Source organism: Gossypium hirsutum, chromosome D03 (assembly GCF_007990345.1).
Source record: "Gossypium hirsutum isolate 1008001.06 chromosome D03, Gossypium_hirsutum_v2.1, whole genome shotgun sequence".
In the NCBI taxonomy this organism is placed as follows: Eukaryota; Viridiplantae; Streptophyta; class Magnoliopsida; order Malvales; family Malvaceae; genus Gossypium; species Gossypium hirsutum.
In genome coordinates, this window is record NC_053439.1 from 14,004,779 (window position 1) to 14,020,484 (window position 15,706).

At 34.5% G+C, this 15,706-nt stretch overlaps 3 protein-coding genes and 1 long non-coding RNA gene across 7 annotated transcripts; 1 reads left to right on the forward strand and 3 right to left on the reverse strand.

Moving 5' to 3' along the window:
* Nucleotides 1–542: 542 nt before the first annotated feature.
* On the forward strand, nt 543–3,859 carry LOC107949565 (pentatricopeptide repeat-containing protein At1g15510, chloroplastic). Its single transcript, XM_016884262.2, has one exon. The coding sequence runs from the start codon at nt 588–590 to the stop codon at nt 3,234–3,236; it is 2,649 nt and encodes an 882-aa protein (XP_016739751.2). The 5' UTR covers nt 543–587; the 3' UTR covers nt 3,237–3,859.
* Nucleotides 3,860–4,164: 305 nt separating this feature from the next.
* Nucleotides 4,165–7,298, reverse strand: LOC107949566 (synaptonemal complex protein 1). 3 transcript variants are annotated; one of them, XM_041089811.1, is made up of 7 exons: nt 6,854–7,132; nt 6,594–6,709; nt 6,394–6,512; nt 5,920–6,309; nt 5,496–5,817; nt 5,107–5,407; nt 4,165–4,995 (listed from the first exon to the last, which is right to left on the reverse strand). In XM_041089811.1, exons 1-7 carry the CDS (start codon nt 7,010–7,012, stop codon nt 4,303–4,305), a joined length of 2,100 nt encoding a protein of 699 aa, XP_040945745.1. In that variant the 5' UTR covers nt 7,013–7,132; the 3' UTR covers nt 4,165–4,302. The 3 variants fall into 3 exon arrangements, with proteins under 3 accessions (XP_040945745.1, XP_040945744.1, XP_016739752.2); XM_041089810.1 differs by having other exon boundaries at nt 4,165–4,904; nt 5,016–5,407; XM_016884263.2 differs by having other exon boundaries at nt 4,165–5,407; nt 6,854–7,298.
* A 3,219-nt stretch (nt 7,299–10,517) lies between these two features.
* LOC107949567 (uncharacterized) lies at nt 10,518–12,893 on the reverse strand. Of its 2 annotated transcripts, none has more exons than XR_001697791.2 (4): nt 12,615–12,893; nt 11,451–11,597; nt 10,760–10,911; nt 10,518–10,659 (listed from the first exon to the last, which is right to left on the reverse strand). It is a non-coding gene; the product is annotated as an uncharacterized lncRNA (long non-coding RNA). The 2 variants fall into 2 exon arrangements; XR_001697790.2 differs by having other exon boundaries at nt 11,483–11,597; nt 12,615–12,886.
* Nucleotides 12,894–13,693: 800 nt separating this feature from the next.
* Nucleotides 13,694–15,432, reverse strand: LOC107949568 (probable 2-oxoglutarate-dependent dioxygenase AOP1). Its single transcript, XM_016884266.2, has 3 exons — nt 14,984–15,432; nt 14,567–14,888; nt 13,694–14,144 (listed from the first exon to the last, which is right to left on the reverse strand). Exons 1-3 carry the CDS (start codon nt 15,355–15,357, stop codon nt 13,899–13,901), a joined length of 942 nt encoding a protein of 313 aa, XP_016739755.1. The 5' UTR covers nt 15,358–15,432; the 3' UTR covers nt 13,694–13,898.
* Between the last annotated feature and the right edge of the window lie 274 nt (nt 15,433–15,706).

Below are 15,706 nucleotides of genomic sequence, written 5' to 3' on the forward strand. Positions count from 1 at the left end.
GTTTGAGGGCTTTTTTTATGCATTTTAAAAGTTCAAGTGTTCAATTGAGTGGAAAAAAAAAGAGCTTAATTGCTTTTTTTGAAAAAGTTTGAGGGATTTTTACTCCCTTTAAGCATTTTTTTTCATGAAGTAACTTTGAATGTCACAAATTTGCAAATAAAAACCCAAGTAGCTTTCTTTTTTGATCTCCAACATTGATTGTAAAATCGACTTGGATCTAAGATATATTTTTCTACTTGTCGATGGGCATTGATTCATTGTACCGATCATCGAATCATTGATTGGAGCTCATTAGCTAGACTTCAGAAAAAACTTAACAGCTAGTTGATTTAAATACAAACATTCAAATAGTTAAGTGACTTAAATGAAAACTTTTAAATATTTCCGTGACAATTTTGTAAGTTTTTGAAGTTAAGTAATTAAAATGTACACTTACTAATAGTTTAGTGAAGTTAACTGTACTATATCCATTTCAAAAATTCCCCACAACCTCAAACGACAGCGTTTGGCTTTTATCTTCTATCCAGGACGATTTAAACCCTTCAGAAAACCCCTGCCAAAACCAGCAATGCTTTGTAGTTTCAAAAATGGCTTTCTCTGCAAAAACTCCTCGAAGCCTTATCAAATCCGACCTCCCAAGTCCTATCCACAGAAAACTCCGAAAACACAAATTCCTATATTTCTCGAACCAACGGAAAACCCATCAAATCTCCTCAACGCAACCCCAACAGCAGCTCTCATTCCTTAACACCAATTCCTTGAACAGCAGCGACCCCAACTCCCATCTCCACCTTCTTTGTATCAATGGGAAACTCCAAGAAGCTCTAAACTACCTTGACTCAATGCAAGAATTGCAGATTCCATTAGATGAAGACACGGCTATTGGTATGGTCAGACTCTGTGAGTGGAAGAGAGCTTTTGAAGAAGGTTCTAAAGTTTACTGTTATGTATCGAATTCGAGTAATTCTTTGAGTCTTAGGCTTGGAAATGCTTTTTTGAGTATGTTTGTGAGGTTTGGGAAATTGGGTGATGCTTGGTATGTTTTCGGTAAAATGGTAGAAAGAGATGTTTTTTCTTGGAATGTTTTGATTAGTGGGTACGCAAAAAAAGGTTTTTTCGATGAAGCTTTGTGTTTGTATCATAGGATGTTGTGGGTCGGGTTTAAGCCTGATGTTTATACTTTCCCCTGCGTTTTGAGAACTTGTGGTGCTGTTCCAAATTTGGAAAGAGGTAAAGAAGTTCATGTTCATGTTATTAGGTTCGGGTTTGAGGCAGATGTTGACGTGATTAATGCTTTGATAACTATGTACGTAAAGTGTGGGGATTTACCAAAAGCGAGGTTATTGTTTGATAAAATGGCTAGGAGAGATAGGATATCTTGGAATGCAATCATTTCAGGGTATTTTGAGAATGGAGAGTATTTGGAAGGGATAAGGTTGTTTTTTAAGATGCGTGAGCACTGGTTTGATCCAGATTTGATGACTATGACGAGTGTGATCTCTGCATGTGAGAGCCTTGGAAATGAGATATTAGGCAGAGAAATTCACGGATATGTGATTGTAACAGGGATGTCGGCTGATGTTTCAGTTTGTAATTCTTTGATTCAAATGTACTTTAGTCTAGGATGTTGGGAAACAGCAGAGAAGGTTTTTGATAGGATGGAATGGAGGGATGTAGTTTCTTGGACAGCAATGATCTCGGGTTATGAGAACAACGTACTGCCTGATAAAGCTTTGGATACTTACAGAATGATGGAACTGCATGGTTTCGTGCCTGATGAGATCACTTTAGCCAGTGTTCTTTCAGCTTGTGCTTATTTAGGAAAGCTAGATATGGGGATAAAGCTTCATGAACTTGCTAAAAGGACAGGCTTCATATCTTATATTATTGTTGCTAATACATTAGTCGATATGTATTCCAAGTGTAAATGTGTTGATAAGGCTCTAGAAGTGTTCCACAGCATTCCTGACAAGGATGTCATTTCTTGGACCGCTATCATTTTGGGACTCCGGCTCAACAATCGGTGCTTTGAAGCACTGATTTTCTTTCGGCAAATGAAAGTGAGTTTAAAACCTAATTCTGTGACTTTGGTATCTGTTCTATCTGCATGTGCTAGGATAGGAGGATTGATGTGTGGAAAAGAGATTCATGCATATGCATTGAGGACTGGCATGGCGCTTGATGGTTTCCTACCCAATGCACTTCTGGACATGTATGTAAGGTGTGGAAGGATGGGACCTGCTTGGAACCAATTTAACTCACAGAAAAAAGATGTTTCGGCATGGAATATTCTGCTGACAGGATATGCACAGCGGGGACAAGGGAAACTGGCTGTGGAGTTCTTCAATAGAATGATCAAATCTAATGTCAGTCCAGATGAGATTACATTTATTCCACTCTTATGTGCTTGCAGTAAATCGGAAATGGTAACCGAAGGTTTGAAGTATTTTAATAGCATGGAACTGAAATATGGTGTCACCCCAAATTTGAAGCATTATGCATGTGTCGTGGATTTGCTTGGCTGTGCTGGGCAGTTGGAGGAGGCTTATGAGTTTATACAGGAAATGCCTATAAAGCCTGATGCGGCTATTTGGGGAGCCTTGTTAAATGCATGTAGAATTCACCGGCAGGTTGAGCTTGGTGAATTTGCAGCTCAACGTATTTTTGAAAGTGATAGAAGAAGTGTTGGGTATTATGTTTTGTTATGTAATCTCTATGCGAACAGTGGTAAATGGGATGAAGTTGCAAAAGTTCGAAAGATGATGAAAGATAATGGACTTGTCATTGATCCTGGATGCAGTTGGGTGGAAGTTAAGGGAAAAATTCATGCTTTCCTCAGCGGTGATGATTTTCATCCTCAAATCAATGAAATAAATGCACTTTTAGAAGGAATTTATGAGAAAATGAGAGTAGCTGGCTTGGGTGGTCCAAAATGTGATTCCATGGATGGAGTTGAAATTTCAAAAGCTGAGATCTTCTGTGGGCACAGTGAGAGACTAGCTGTTGCATTTGGTCTCATTAATACTGTTCCTGGAACGCCTATTTGGGTAACCAAGAATCTCTATATGTGCCAAAGCTGTCACAGTACCATTAAATTCATCTCTAAGATTGTACGACGGGAGATTTCTGTTAGGGATACTGAAGAATTCCACCATTTCAAGGATGGCATCTGTTCTTGTGGTGATGTGGAAATATTAAGGAAAGCTTTGACAAATACGACTTCTGAAAGAAATTGAGAAGTTATTAACTCCCATATAGAATGTAGATATGTAAAAGGCAGCTTAAATGTATTATTGAGCTATGCATCATGGATCAGCCAGTTAAAATTAAAACATTTTACATGTAAATCACAGAAAGACTAGGAAGCTTGGAGGAATGCTGTGAATCATCTCGATGCTCCATTGGCATGAAGAGCGAAAACTGAAAAAGCTTCCTTTCTGTTTGCATTGGGATGTACTTTTAAATGAGGGAAACAGCATTGGGGTTATTGGCATGGTGCTCCCAGATGCCCGGCAGACTCCCTTTCCCTGAATTATAAACTTTAGGCGGATATGGGTTGATTCCCATCTTTCAAAGGTGGAGAGGCTCCTTTCGAATCTGCGGGTTTTCAAGGCTGGACAGGTTTTTAGCTTTTGAGTTCCCTTTCTCTGCTTGAGACAGCTCCTTGACCTCGGCTCGCAACGCTTATAGGCTTGTGATAGATATAGTGCAATTCATACTTGTATCAAGTAGGGGGTTTGTGCCTAGGTTGTAGTTATGGTAAGGTGTTTCTGCTGTAAAGTTAAAATGGGGAAAAGAAAATGGTTTATAAAAGTGAATTTCGCAACGATATCATAATGAAATACATCTATTTTGCTCATGAATTTAGGCTTCTTTTGTTTGAATGTTGAAGAAGCACCCTCGGGGCTGCATATAGGGTTTTACCGTCTAACAAAGCTAAACTCCATTGTAGATACTCATTATGGATGAATCATCTACTTACGGACTTGTCTCTTTAAATTAAATATTAAATATATTCGTGAAGATTTGTTAAACTCTAAGCAGCTTCTGTGCTCCTGCTTGTGATGAAGCATACATTTCATTATGCCCCCAAATCATTTTTTTTAAAAACCCACTGATAAAAAGTATACAGATCTATAAACAAAACAACAAGCTGTTATAAAATAATCAAAATTGAAAATACATACATTCACTCAATTATTCAACTTGATACATACTTTTAGCAAATCAATATATAAATATACATCACCTCGATGTAGAAAGAATGAAGATAAATAAACTCAAGAGATAGGCATCACTGGCTCATATTTTCACTGCCTTCTTTATTGTTTTGAAGGAAGATTTGATGAAGTTGTTTCCCACAGCATAATAATCTTGTTCATCGTCACTAGCTACTATTGGCTTCTTCCTTATGCATTCCACTCCTTTCTTCATACCTCCCAAGATCAAAGATGGTGAAGATGGGATTCGTCGAAAGGCCCTGGCGCTCTCCGACCTCTTAAGAACTCTTTCTTTTCGGCTTCCGATGACTTCACTAGCATTGCTATTTCTCCTTGGTGTTTTGTTGCCTTCTACATTAACATTATTATCTTCTTTCTTCTCTTTCAGGGGATACTTGAGGTCTAGCTTTTTTATGATGTCATCAGTTCCACTCACTTCCTCTGCATCTACATTGTCATTTTGAGGCTCCAATTCTTCTTGACTGTTCTCTAACAGCATTTGGAGCCACCTATCTACATTCCCTTTTCCGCGCTGCCTCCGACTTTCTTCGTCTTCCTCTCCTTTGATGACGGGGTATCGAATTCCTTGTCTCTCCTCTTTTATTTCAAGTCTTTCAAACTTCTGCTCAATTGGTCTTTCATCTTCTAAAGCAGCTATGGCTTTATCATGCTCCTCTCGCTTATGTTTGAGGGCATTTCTTGCTGTAATCGCGAGTTCCTCCTCAATTTCTTCATGCTTTTGATCTTCATTTGAAGATAAACCAGCTACAGATGCCTTATGCTCCTCTCGCTTATGTTTGAGGGCATTTCTTGCTGTAATTGCGAGTTCCTCCTCAATTTCTTCATGCTTTTGATCTTCATTTGAAGATAAACCAGCTACAGATGCCTTATGCTCTTCCTCCAGAAACACCCTTAGCTCCTTGTGTGAAGGTGTCATTGGCCTGATTCCTGGTAGATAAAGAACAGTTTTGCTATCTTGTCCTTGGAAGAAAGTATCGGTTCGAGATCGCTTCCTTGCATGTTCCAGTTCCGGCCTTATCTGCTTCTCGAGCTCATCTCGTTGTTTAAATTTCTTGTGAAGTTCCTTCTCCGAGGCATCGCATATCGCCTTTTGCGCTTCGAGTCTTGCGGTGAGAGCATTCGCAGCAGCCTGGTTCAGTCTCACCTGTTCCTTGTAAACAACACTCCTACAACAATCAAAACAATAACTCTTGAAATCTATTTATACAAGACTGAAACATTGTTAGATTAACAGCATGTTTTTGACAAACTTACTGGTGCATGGCATCCCGAATCATCTTTTCCAGCATAGTCCGGTATGAAGATTGAGCCTCGGCCAGCCGCCTGCACTTTTCGGCCCTTCTGCGCCGCTTTATCAGCTCGGCTTCCAAGTCTTGAATGGCAAACTTTTCTTCATCGTTTTTCTTCCTCATTTCACTCACTTCAGCATCTAACTTCTGGATTTCGGCTTGCATTTTGTTTGTTTCTTCCCTTTGTTTCAGTGAATCTCTGGCCATTACAATGGCCTGGTATGGGTTTGTAACAAAATCTGGGTTTTCATTTTCCTTCAAAATGCTACCTTTCATTTTCCTAGCAGCTGAAAAGTTTCAAAAACCAAGACATAAGTATGAGACAAGTGATTGAAGAACACTTTTTTGGAAATCGGGATCGTATTCAAATCCGAATAACATAAACCGACCTATAATAGGAGACTCTGGCCTTATCTGCCTGTTGTAATCCAGTGATTTTAAAGCTGATGAAGAATCATATAGTTCCTTCCGAGTTACAACAACAGCAGCTGGGGCAAGCCCGAATTCATCTTTTGACTTGATAAAATGCTGTGGGAAAGAATGTGAATCCACTGTTTGAGAAGCATTTATTTCCTCATTTTCACCTTCTGCAAACAAGAAGGAAAATGCCCTGTGCCTGAAATCGGAGTTTCGAGAAGCGAAAATTGATAAGAACTGGTTCACAGAAATCCCCAACTGGAAATCCCACCAAGGAACTTGAAATTCCAGCTTGTTATACTTTTTCTTGCACACTTGCCATTGTAGTATCCGCAGATTACTTGCAACCGTCAATCCACCCCCTAAAGATTTCAAATCAGCACCATGGTTAAAACATATCCCAAGATAAAAACAAACAAACAATAGATAGGTTGGTGTTGATGTACTTGAACAAGGAAACCAGTGATCAATGTCCCATGAAAGAGGCGAAGCTGAATCAGCATGGTAATACAGGACATTTCCGTACGGATCCACTCGGATTACTTCCGGATCAAACCCCGCGTTCCTGATTTAAAACAAACCCATAGATATCAGAAAAACAAAACAAATATATATATTCGTAAGTTTTTCAGTTCAAGTTAATTACCCTAAATGACTAAGCTGCTTCCACAAGAGATTAATGAAGATTTTTGGCTTGGCTGATGGTCTTGCCTTTGGATCAATAAGTGGGAACAGTTCATCCAGTTCCTTTGCTCTCAGATTCTGCAAAATACAAAAAAAAACTAGTAGTTAATCTCCATTGCCTCGGTTCTCATTTCATCAAAAAGGAAAAGAAGAACAAAATCACCCAAAACGCCAAAAACCCATTTCTTCTTAAAAGAAAAAAAAAGTGGTAAACAAAATGACCTCGTTTTGGTGCAAAACGTAAGGAATGAAGGTGAAAGGAGGGCCATGGGGGTAGGGACCAAGACTACGGTCCCGGCATATTTTGGCATAGGCTCTGGGGTATCCGAGACCCTCATCGATCACCATTTCCTCGTCGGCGAAGGCGTATTCCACTGCCATTTCTATCAGTGAGATTTTGCTGTTGGTGTTTTTCTTGTGAAGATGGAAGAGACGAATGAGAGAAAATGTGGTGTTTTTGGTTTGGGAATTAAGAAATAGAAGGTAACGGTCGAATTGTGTGTATCATTAAACAATAATATAAGATTTTTCCTTGTTGATAGCTTTAAGTTAAGAGATGCCACGTAAGCGAAATTCGAAGGGGGGAGTGCAACGGCTACATTATTCTACATTTGCTGGGCTGGTCCCACGCAAAAATTAAATACTTGGCATTTTCCACCAAAAATTGGATGAATAGGATTTAGCATCGTAAATATTTCAATGAATTATCTTACATTATTGAATGAGAGGGTACCTTTCGAAATTCCTTTGTTAACGTTAGGGTGTGGATCGTTGAGTAAATGCCTTTTCTTTTCTTTTTTGTCATTATCTTGATATTTTTAACTTACTATCCCCCGCTATTCGTTTTTCTTTTCTTTTCGAATATTAAATTATAAATATAATTTGGAGATGGATATTAAATTTGTACATGAATTTTAATTTAGTGCATTCAATTTTAATTCATATTTACATAAAATTTTGATTTATTTTCATATTGGATTTATATAATTGTTTGTGTATATAATAAATCAATCTAAAATGGTGCTAATTCAATAATGTTATTTGTTGAATCAAAGTTCATGTATAGTTTTGATATTTATCTCATATAATTTGTTGACAAACTTCCATATCTTTCGAGTTGATTCACATTTATGATTTAATTTTTGTGTTTGTAAATTTTTATCCATCATAATATAATTATTTATTTTTTATATTCATATATAATCAATAATTGAGTTTAGAGTTAAATCGAATTATTATAATAAATTGAACTCAAACATGAAAAAATTATAAAATTATGATATTTAACACAAACTCCCAAATCTTTTTTAAAATTAAACCAATATGATAAATTATGTAAGAATATGTTGAAAATTAAAACATGTTATTGACTAATACATTATTCTCTAAGTTGAATCATAATAATAAAATGTTCAAACAAGACATGACATGAAAAATAACGTTAATTTGACATATGTACACAAATATATCAAAGTCTATACCATTCTTCCGTAAGTTTTTATATGATTAACATTTTAACAATTCAATCATTGAATTTATCAAGATAATTGTACTTGTCATGCATGTAAATTTTTAAATTAATCTGATATCTTTATCATATCGATATAAAAATATTGTCCGCATCAATTTATATTTAACGGTTGAATTTTTTTTATTTATATAAAGCAAATAGTTAGAAAATTTTAATTTACGTCAAACTTGACATGCTTAACAAATACAAATATTCTGATAAATTCAACGATTGGAGTGTAAAAATACTTATCGTATAAGATGTTATAGAAAGGTGTAAAACCACTTTAGTTTTATACAGGTGCAACTAGATCCTACCTCTATATAAAGACTAAAACGTAATAAATAAATATTATGTTTGATAGGAGTATTATTTTTTACACATTTTTAAATATATGTGTTAGCAATAAACCAATTCAAATTGTAATATTTAGCCACTCCCATTACTTATTTTAGCAAACGAAAGGAAATTTTTTCGCTTATTTTGAAGCGGTCTTATTTCCTTACAAGAATTATTATTCAATCTTTCTAATTCTAATTTTAAATTTATTTTTACTATTTTTTATTTTATGTCTTAATATTATAATACATATGTAATAAATAAAAAATTTCCTCGTATTATTACATTAATAACAAAATGAACATATATGGAAAAAAAATTAAAAATTAAAAAGAAAAAAGAAGAAAAGAGCCCTTGTCCCTCAAATTAAAACTTTTGCCAATGCCAAATATCCTTAAAATAATTCATTTAAAATTTAAATTGAGCAATATCAATGGCACTTTTATCCTTTTTGTATATAAGAAGTTTATTAATGGGTTGCTTTAAGCTTTATAAAGTTGAAAATCTAATGTATGAATTTGAAAATAAGGAAATGATGTAATAAAAGTTACTACTCTTTTACAACAAATGAAAGATAAATATTTTATGTCACCCAAAAGGTACGGCATTAGGGATTTTTGGTCAAAGGATTTAATGTGCACGCATTTTTCTTCCATTTTGGAACCAAAGAAGCTAAATCAAATCAATTGGCTCATCCTTATTGTTTTAATAAGGTATAATGAAAATATTATTTTAATTTTTTGTCTTTTCTTAGTTCTTAAATGTGCATTATTTACAAACTAATATGAAAAAACATAACATCTATTAACTTTACTAATCTCACATACATGTGAATTGTCTAGTGAATGTATGTCAACAATTAATTTATTTTAAAAATAAAAATGATAAAAATCGTTATAGAAGTATTTTTAAAATTTAAAAATTAATTAGTCAGTAAGGGAGGAAAGAGACCCTTTTTCTTATGGCATGCAAGTACACTACTGGCAATGCCATTTGATTGCAGTGGGCCCATTGTTGTGGGCTACGCTTATTTGGGTGTGGGCATAACACCTAGGGCACGTTTGATTCGCTGTAATAGAATAGAGCTGTAATTAAACAGAACTATAATAAAATAATTCAATTGTTTGGTTGAATGGAATGGAATAGAACTGTAATAGTATTATTGTGATTGGTGGAATGAAATGATGTTGTAATAGTATAAGGAAAAAAACTAAAATGACTAGAATACCCTTAGTAGAATTTTTTTAGGTAGACGATTATTATTATTGGTATTAAATTTTAATAAAATTATTAATATAAATAATAAATAATTTAATCATATTTTAACATAATTATTATTAAATATAATTTAATAAAAAATATATAATTTAATAAAATTCTTAAAATAATTATTCTTATATGAATTTACTAAAATCATAATATATAATAGTATAAAAATAATATATAATCTCATTTATTATTTTTAAATCGCAATACATATTTAATGTGCTAAAATATCATTAGTGGATGAAATAATTTAATTATTCTACAAAAAAAAATTAAAAGTAATAAATAACTTGAGAATTATATTTTGCATAAATATAATATTCATATATTAACAAAAGGTTGCATGATTTCATTAATTTATATGTCATAATCCATATGTTATAAAATTTTACAACATCAAAAAGTTACAACATTACCATTGAATTTCTTCACAAAATGATGATCCAAACCAACAGGGTCAAATAAACATAAATAAATACATAAGCATGGCTGTTAGAGCTCAAAGAAGGCACCCTCTGTGTTCCATTCAGAATTAATAATAAAAAATGATTTCATATGTCATCCATGATGCATGTTGATCAAAACAATTCAACTTTTCTTTTTCCCATTTCAATTGTTGGAAACTCCATCATTCACGTTTGTTGTCCTTCAATTTCAATAGCAGCAAGCTGCTTCAAATGGCATTAGTGTGGATTGGATTACTGACTTTGCCATGGAGCTGATATGAAAATTCATCCATTTGCCTCAGCTCTGCAATTTATTTTCCAGCAATGGCCGAATGAAGGTGGATTCCATGTCATTATTTTCAGACACTGAATAAATTGGTTCATTTTCAGACAGATACTTGCTCTCTTCACTTTTTCCTAGGATAACCAGATACAATCCAGCTATTATCAATTCTGCTCCTACTACCCTGCAAGTTTCACATATTTTGCAAGCTATATTCAATGTCACTCCAACCCTGCAAAGTATGATTGTAGGCAACAATGTATGGGTTAAAAGTTAAGGCTTACCCTCCCAAGTAGAATTCTTCACCCAATGTAACAACAGCTATTAAAGCCGCAAGTAAGGTTTGCAGAGGCAAATACATTGAGACAGACAAAGGGCCTCCTCTATTAACAACATATATTTGTATAGCAAACACCATTGCTGAAGCTACGAGTCCCTGCACCACATCAAGCACTTTCCAATCATTTCAAAGGAAAACCGTAAACTCAACAATTTCAAGGATTAAACTGTAGGGGTTTTAAGCATTTTAACCATCTGCTTTGAGGCCAAGGGAGTATACAGTAGTAAAGTTTTGCAATTTTCTCTCAAGGTCTGCACATATGTTCTATGCTTTTAATCAGATTTCCTTCTAAAAGTGACACACAATCCAAACTAGGAACACGGTCTAATTTGAAGTAGAAATCTATTAAACTGTTGTACCAACGGCGATTTAGCACCAAAACTTAAGATCATAGTCAAATATGGTTCAATGACAAATATATAATTGCAAAATCATCACATCAATGTCTCCTCTCACATCCTCTTCAACTATCATTACAATTTCTTCAAACAAGATGTTCCAGAACCAAACATCCATTACTCATCATCATTGGTTTTTCAACAAAAAAAGCATAAACAGATCAATAAAAGTAAATGCATTGAATTTCTCCAGTAAACTGCATCTTAATCTTTCAAAAGTACTTGATGGTTGCATACCTTCTAGTAAATCAACGGCCAATATAACATACCTTCAAGCAAAAACTATAATCCTTTGCTCCTGATTTTTGTTTTGGCGATGCTTTAGAGCCAACTAAGCAATCTGAATTCCAGCTACTAGGTTCATCTCACCCCTCATTTCAAGACCTGTATGCATTGAAACGTACATGGAGAATAAGAAGGTAACGATGATGACATAGCTAATAGAGTGGAAGGAAGATGACTTTTAATTCAGAAATATGTAAATAAAATATCATAGATTACTCATAAATTACATGCTACTTTTGCATAAAAATGACAAGCTACACTAAATATAACTCCTGAAACCCAACAGCAATGACAAGTTCTCCATTTCTAAACTCTAATAAAAAGCTGCTCGTCTTTCACAGAGGTTATCAAACATGGATTTCTCACAGAACTGCATGCTTTACATAGGTCATGGTACAGATTTGCTAAAGTTAAGTAAAGTAAAGTACTCGTATGATCCAAATATCAAGCCGTAAAACTATTAATACTGTTTCCTTCCACATATACGTCAATTTTTCTTATTAAAAGGAAATAAAGTATCCTCCATGTCCGTTATAAGTTCATAAAGACTAATCCTTTTGGGTTTGTCTCTAAGGTTCTAAGTTCGAACCCAATTTCTCTCTTTAGGAGTGCAATGGTAAAGCAATACACGTACTTCTAAGGTTCTAATAGTCTCCAAACATGACTGAAAAAAATAAGTACCATGTATGCAAGACAAGATTTTTCCAAGTACACTAGTAGGAGTAGCCAATACACATACTCATTTTCCCACCATAGTCAAAATCCCCATCGTATTCTTCGGATTAGACTGCCATTAATTCATTAAATGAAATCAAATTCCCATAATTTTACATTCCATTAAAAGGCAATCATTTTACTTCGGTTTTAGCTCCACAGATAAGACTAACAGCATCAGCTTGGGCTTGAAATCGAGACAGAGAATAATCGTCGTTTCGCATCCATTCTGAGTTATCAATGCATATCATAGTAGCCTAATTGACCGATTTGAAAATTGAAAACCAAAAAAGAAAAATCAACAAAACCCTTTTGAGTAACGAAAAAAGAAGAAGAAAATACTAAAATAATTGATGATTTAGAAGAAGGAGATCAAAAGAGGAATCTAATTGAATAGCTTACCTCCAGAACCATGGCTATAAAAGCGACAAAAAACACAGAAGAGAAACCTTAAAAAGAATGGAAAAATCAAAGAAGGAAAAAATTACTTGAAATATGGGAATAGAAGGAGAGAAAGTTACAGATCTGTGGGAGAAGATGAATGAGAAAATCTGAAATATGGCAAGAAAGTGAAGGAGAAGATGAAAGAGGGCAAAAATTGGAAAATGGAAAAAGAGAGCCGGATGGAATAGCCAATCGGATATGTGGGCAAGGAATGGCTATTACAGCCTTTTCATGTAATAGGGTCTGAATGGAATCAGGTTGTAATGGCATTACAGCCAACCAAACGTTGGTTTGGTGGTGGGCCCACCGAATAGGGGGAATGCATTCCTATTCCCCCAACCAAACATGCTCCTAGAGTTTGAATAATTTTAACTAATTGATTAGAGAAATTGAATTTTGGTGTAACAGATTTGAGTAATGAGTTAGGAGATGAGTTGAGAATGAGAAGAACTATGCAAGCAATTAATTTTTATCACAAATAAAATTGTATTACTATACACATGGAGAAAGGTTCATCGAGGAGTATAAAGTAGTAAGATTTTGCCTAATTTAATTTCTTTTTCATTATCAACAAATGTATTTAAACTATATTGCTTTACTTTTTTCAAGAAAAATAAAAATTTATGTTTATACATATGGAGATAGGGTCATCATCACATGTGAAACTAAGAGTAAAAAGAAGTAAGCTTTTCTCTATTTCATTAACAACATTTGTATTTAAGCACATATTTGTTTAATCTTATTACTGTAACAATGTTTTCCTTGATGTTGATGCTTTATTTGACTGTAATTTGTAAAAAAAAATTATTGAGGAGGATTCGAACCTAAGTCACATAGGTGAAAATACTAATAGTTTAATCATTTATTCAAGATTAACATGCTAAAGAAAAATACGTTTTTGTATAAAGTGCTTTTCAGAAGCACGCCCTAAAAGGCACGCTTTTAACTTGTTAGCGACCTATTTCTCTAAATAATAAAAGAATCGACCTAAAAATCTCTAACTTTTGTTCAAAATGGGGCATTTTAGCTAATTTAGCCATTATTTTATATTACATTAATGTTTAAATATGAAAAACATAAAAATTGCCACTAGTGAACATTGAGTTGGCAACGAAGTACAATCTTTTTACTTTTTGGGGGTAATAAAAGAGATTAAAACATTCAAAACAACAGCTAGATGATTATTGATAGGGGATGGGATTGTGTAGAAACGCTTCCTCCAGCATCCTTGTTGTGTAGGTCTCAAACACCACAAAAGGCTTTGATAAAGCACATGTTAGGGTTGGTTTTCAAATTGGAATTCATAAACTGAAGGAGTTCAAAGTGGTGGAAGGACTTGTATTTGATGGGGTGAGTCTCGTCCCCTACCTCTTCAAGTATATGTATGATCCCATCCATGAATGTAAACATGCCCAATGAGTATCTTATTCCCTTCTCCTTCATGATTACTTGATGATTACAAGATGGTATTCGGTCATTACTCCATGCCTAATCAAACCAACATCATTAAGCTTATCATTTTTTACTCTTCGTACACGTGAAATTTAGTCCATCTATTTTTATTTTCAAGAAACTTTTCGTATTTCAAAATTTAAGTCTAATTATTAACTCCATTACAATTCTTCTATTAAATTCGTTGTTATGATATTTTGAAATAAAAAAAATTTCTCATTTGATAGCCATATAGTAAGAAAATATCATTGTTATGAACTTAAATTTAAAAACAAAAAAAAAATAATTTTAACTTTGCCTACAATTGGACCTACAAGTAAATGGAAACCTCTGCCAAAGTTATTTTTGGATTTTAACCTTTTTAACTATTTCATTAATTGAAAATTTTAATTAGTCCAAGGGGTGGAACGATGATATAAAGATAATACGGAGTTGAAAGACGAGATTGGAGTACTGACCATCAAAGCATCCCCAGCCATGACAACGAAAGAAGTTGGCGATGGTGGCGGCGCAACCCATTGACCATCTTTCAATTGCACCTGCAAACCGCTGATATCACCTTGATGAAGTATAGACAAGAAAGTTTTGTCTGTATGAGGCAATAAACCAGCATTACTCTCCCCCATCTTAGGCTCACTGTATCTCAAGTATCGTAGAAGGTAGCGGGTGATTTTGATGTAATAATCGTAGCAATTTCCAACACCATAGCTTTCAAACAACATTCTCATCACGGTTCGATGAAGTTCTGCCACAACCTCTGAGTACCTTTGAGCACTTTCGCTAATATCCATACAAGAAATGAAATCCAAAGTTGAAGAAATTCCATAAAATATATAACTGCAAATCTCATTGAAAAAAACAAAAGAAATTTATACCGAAAGCGATCGTTTCCAGCAGGCCACATGAGATTGGTGAACCTTTGAGTTCCATCAAGAGATGTTGGGTGGTCGATTGCCAAGGACTCGTAGAGTGGAACAGTTTTGTATTGTCCGAAATAACCGAAGAAAGGCATGTCGCTGGTGTTCCGCATTTTTACCTCGGTTGGGAGCTGGAACAGCTCTTCAGCTGTGGCGAAAACAGCGTCGTGAAGTTGACCAGGTAATTTATCGAATTTTGCTTCGAAGCAACCGTGTTCTTCCAGAGCTCGCCGGACATCCTTGCATGCCGATGCCCAACCGCTTGTTCCTGGCTTTAGATTTTCCTCAGAAAAATTGATGACGGGAAGCTTCATCTCTGATTCCAAACCCATAACGAATTAATAGAAGAAATGTTTTATTTTTGAAGATAAATCAAGTTGGCTTGTTGAGTAGGCTATTTATAGAAGAATGTCATGCGCATATAATAGTCACTAACCCAGGATGAGTTTCTTCCATTTTAATTTGTACAGATAATAAGTTTTGGGACAAATATTTAATGAATTTATAATAAATTTAATTTATTCATGTAGTATTGATTTTTGAGATTTTTTGAACTTGATGAGGTATGTGATGTGGATGGCAATTATATAGACATGAATGGTATTGGTTTTGTAAATAAAACAAACAACATAGTTACATGACATCATATCAATAATGTTGGTCCTGGACAACATCCGTGTG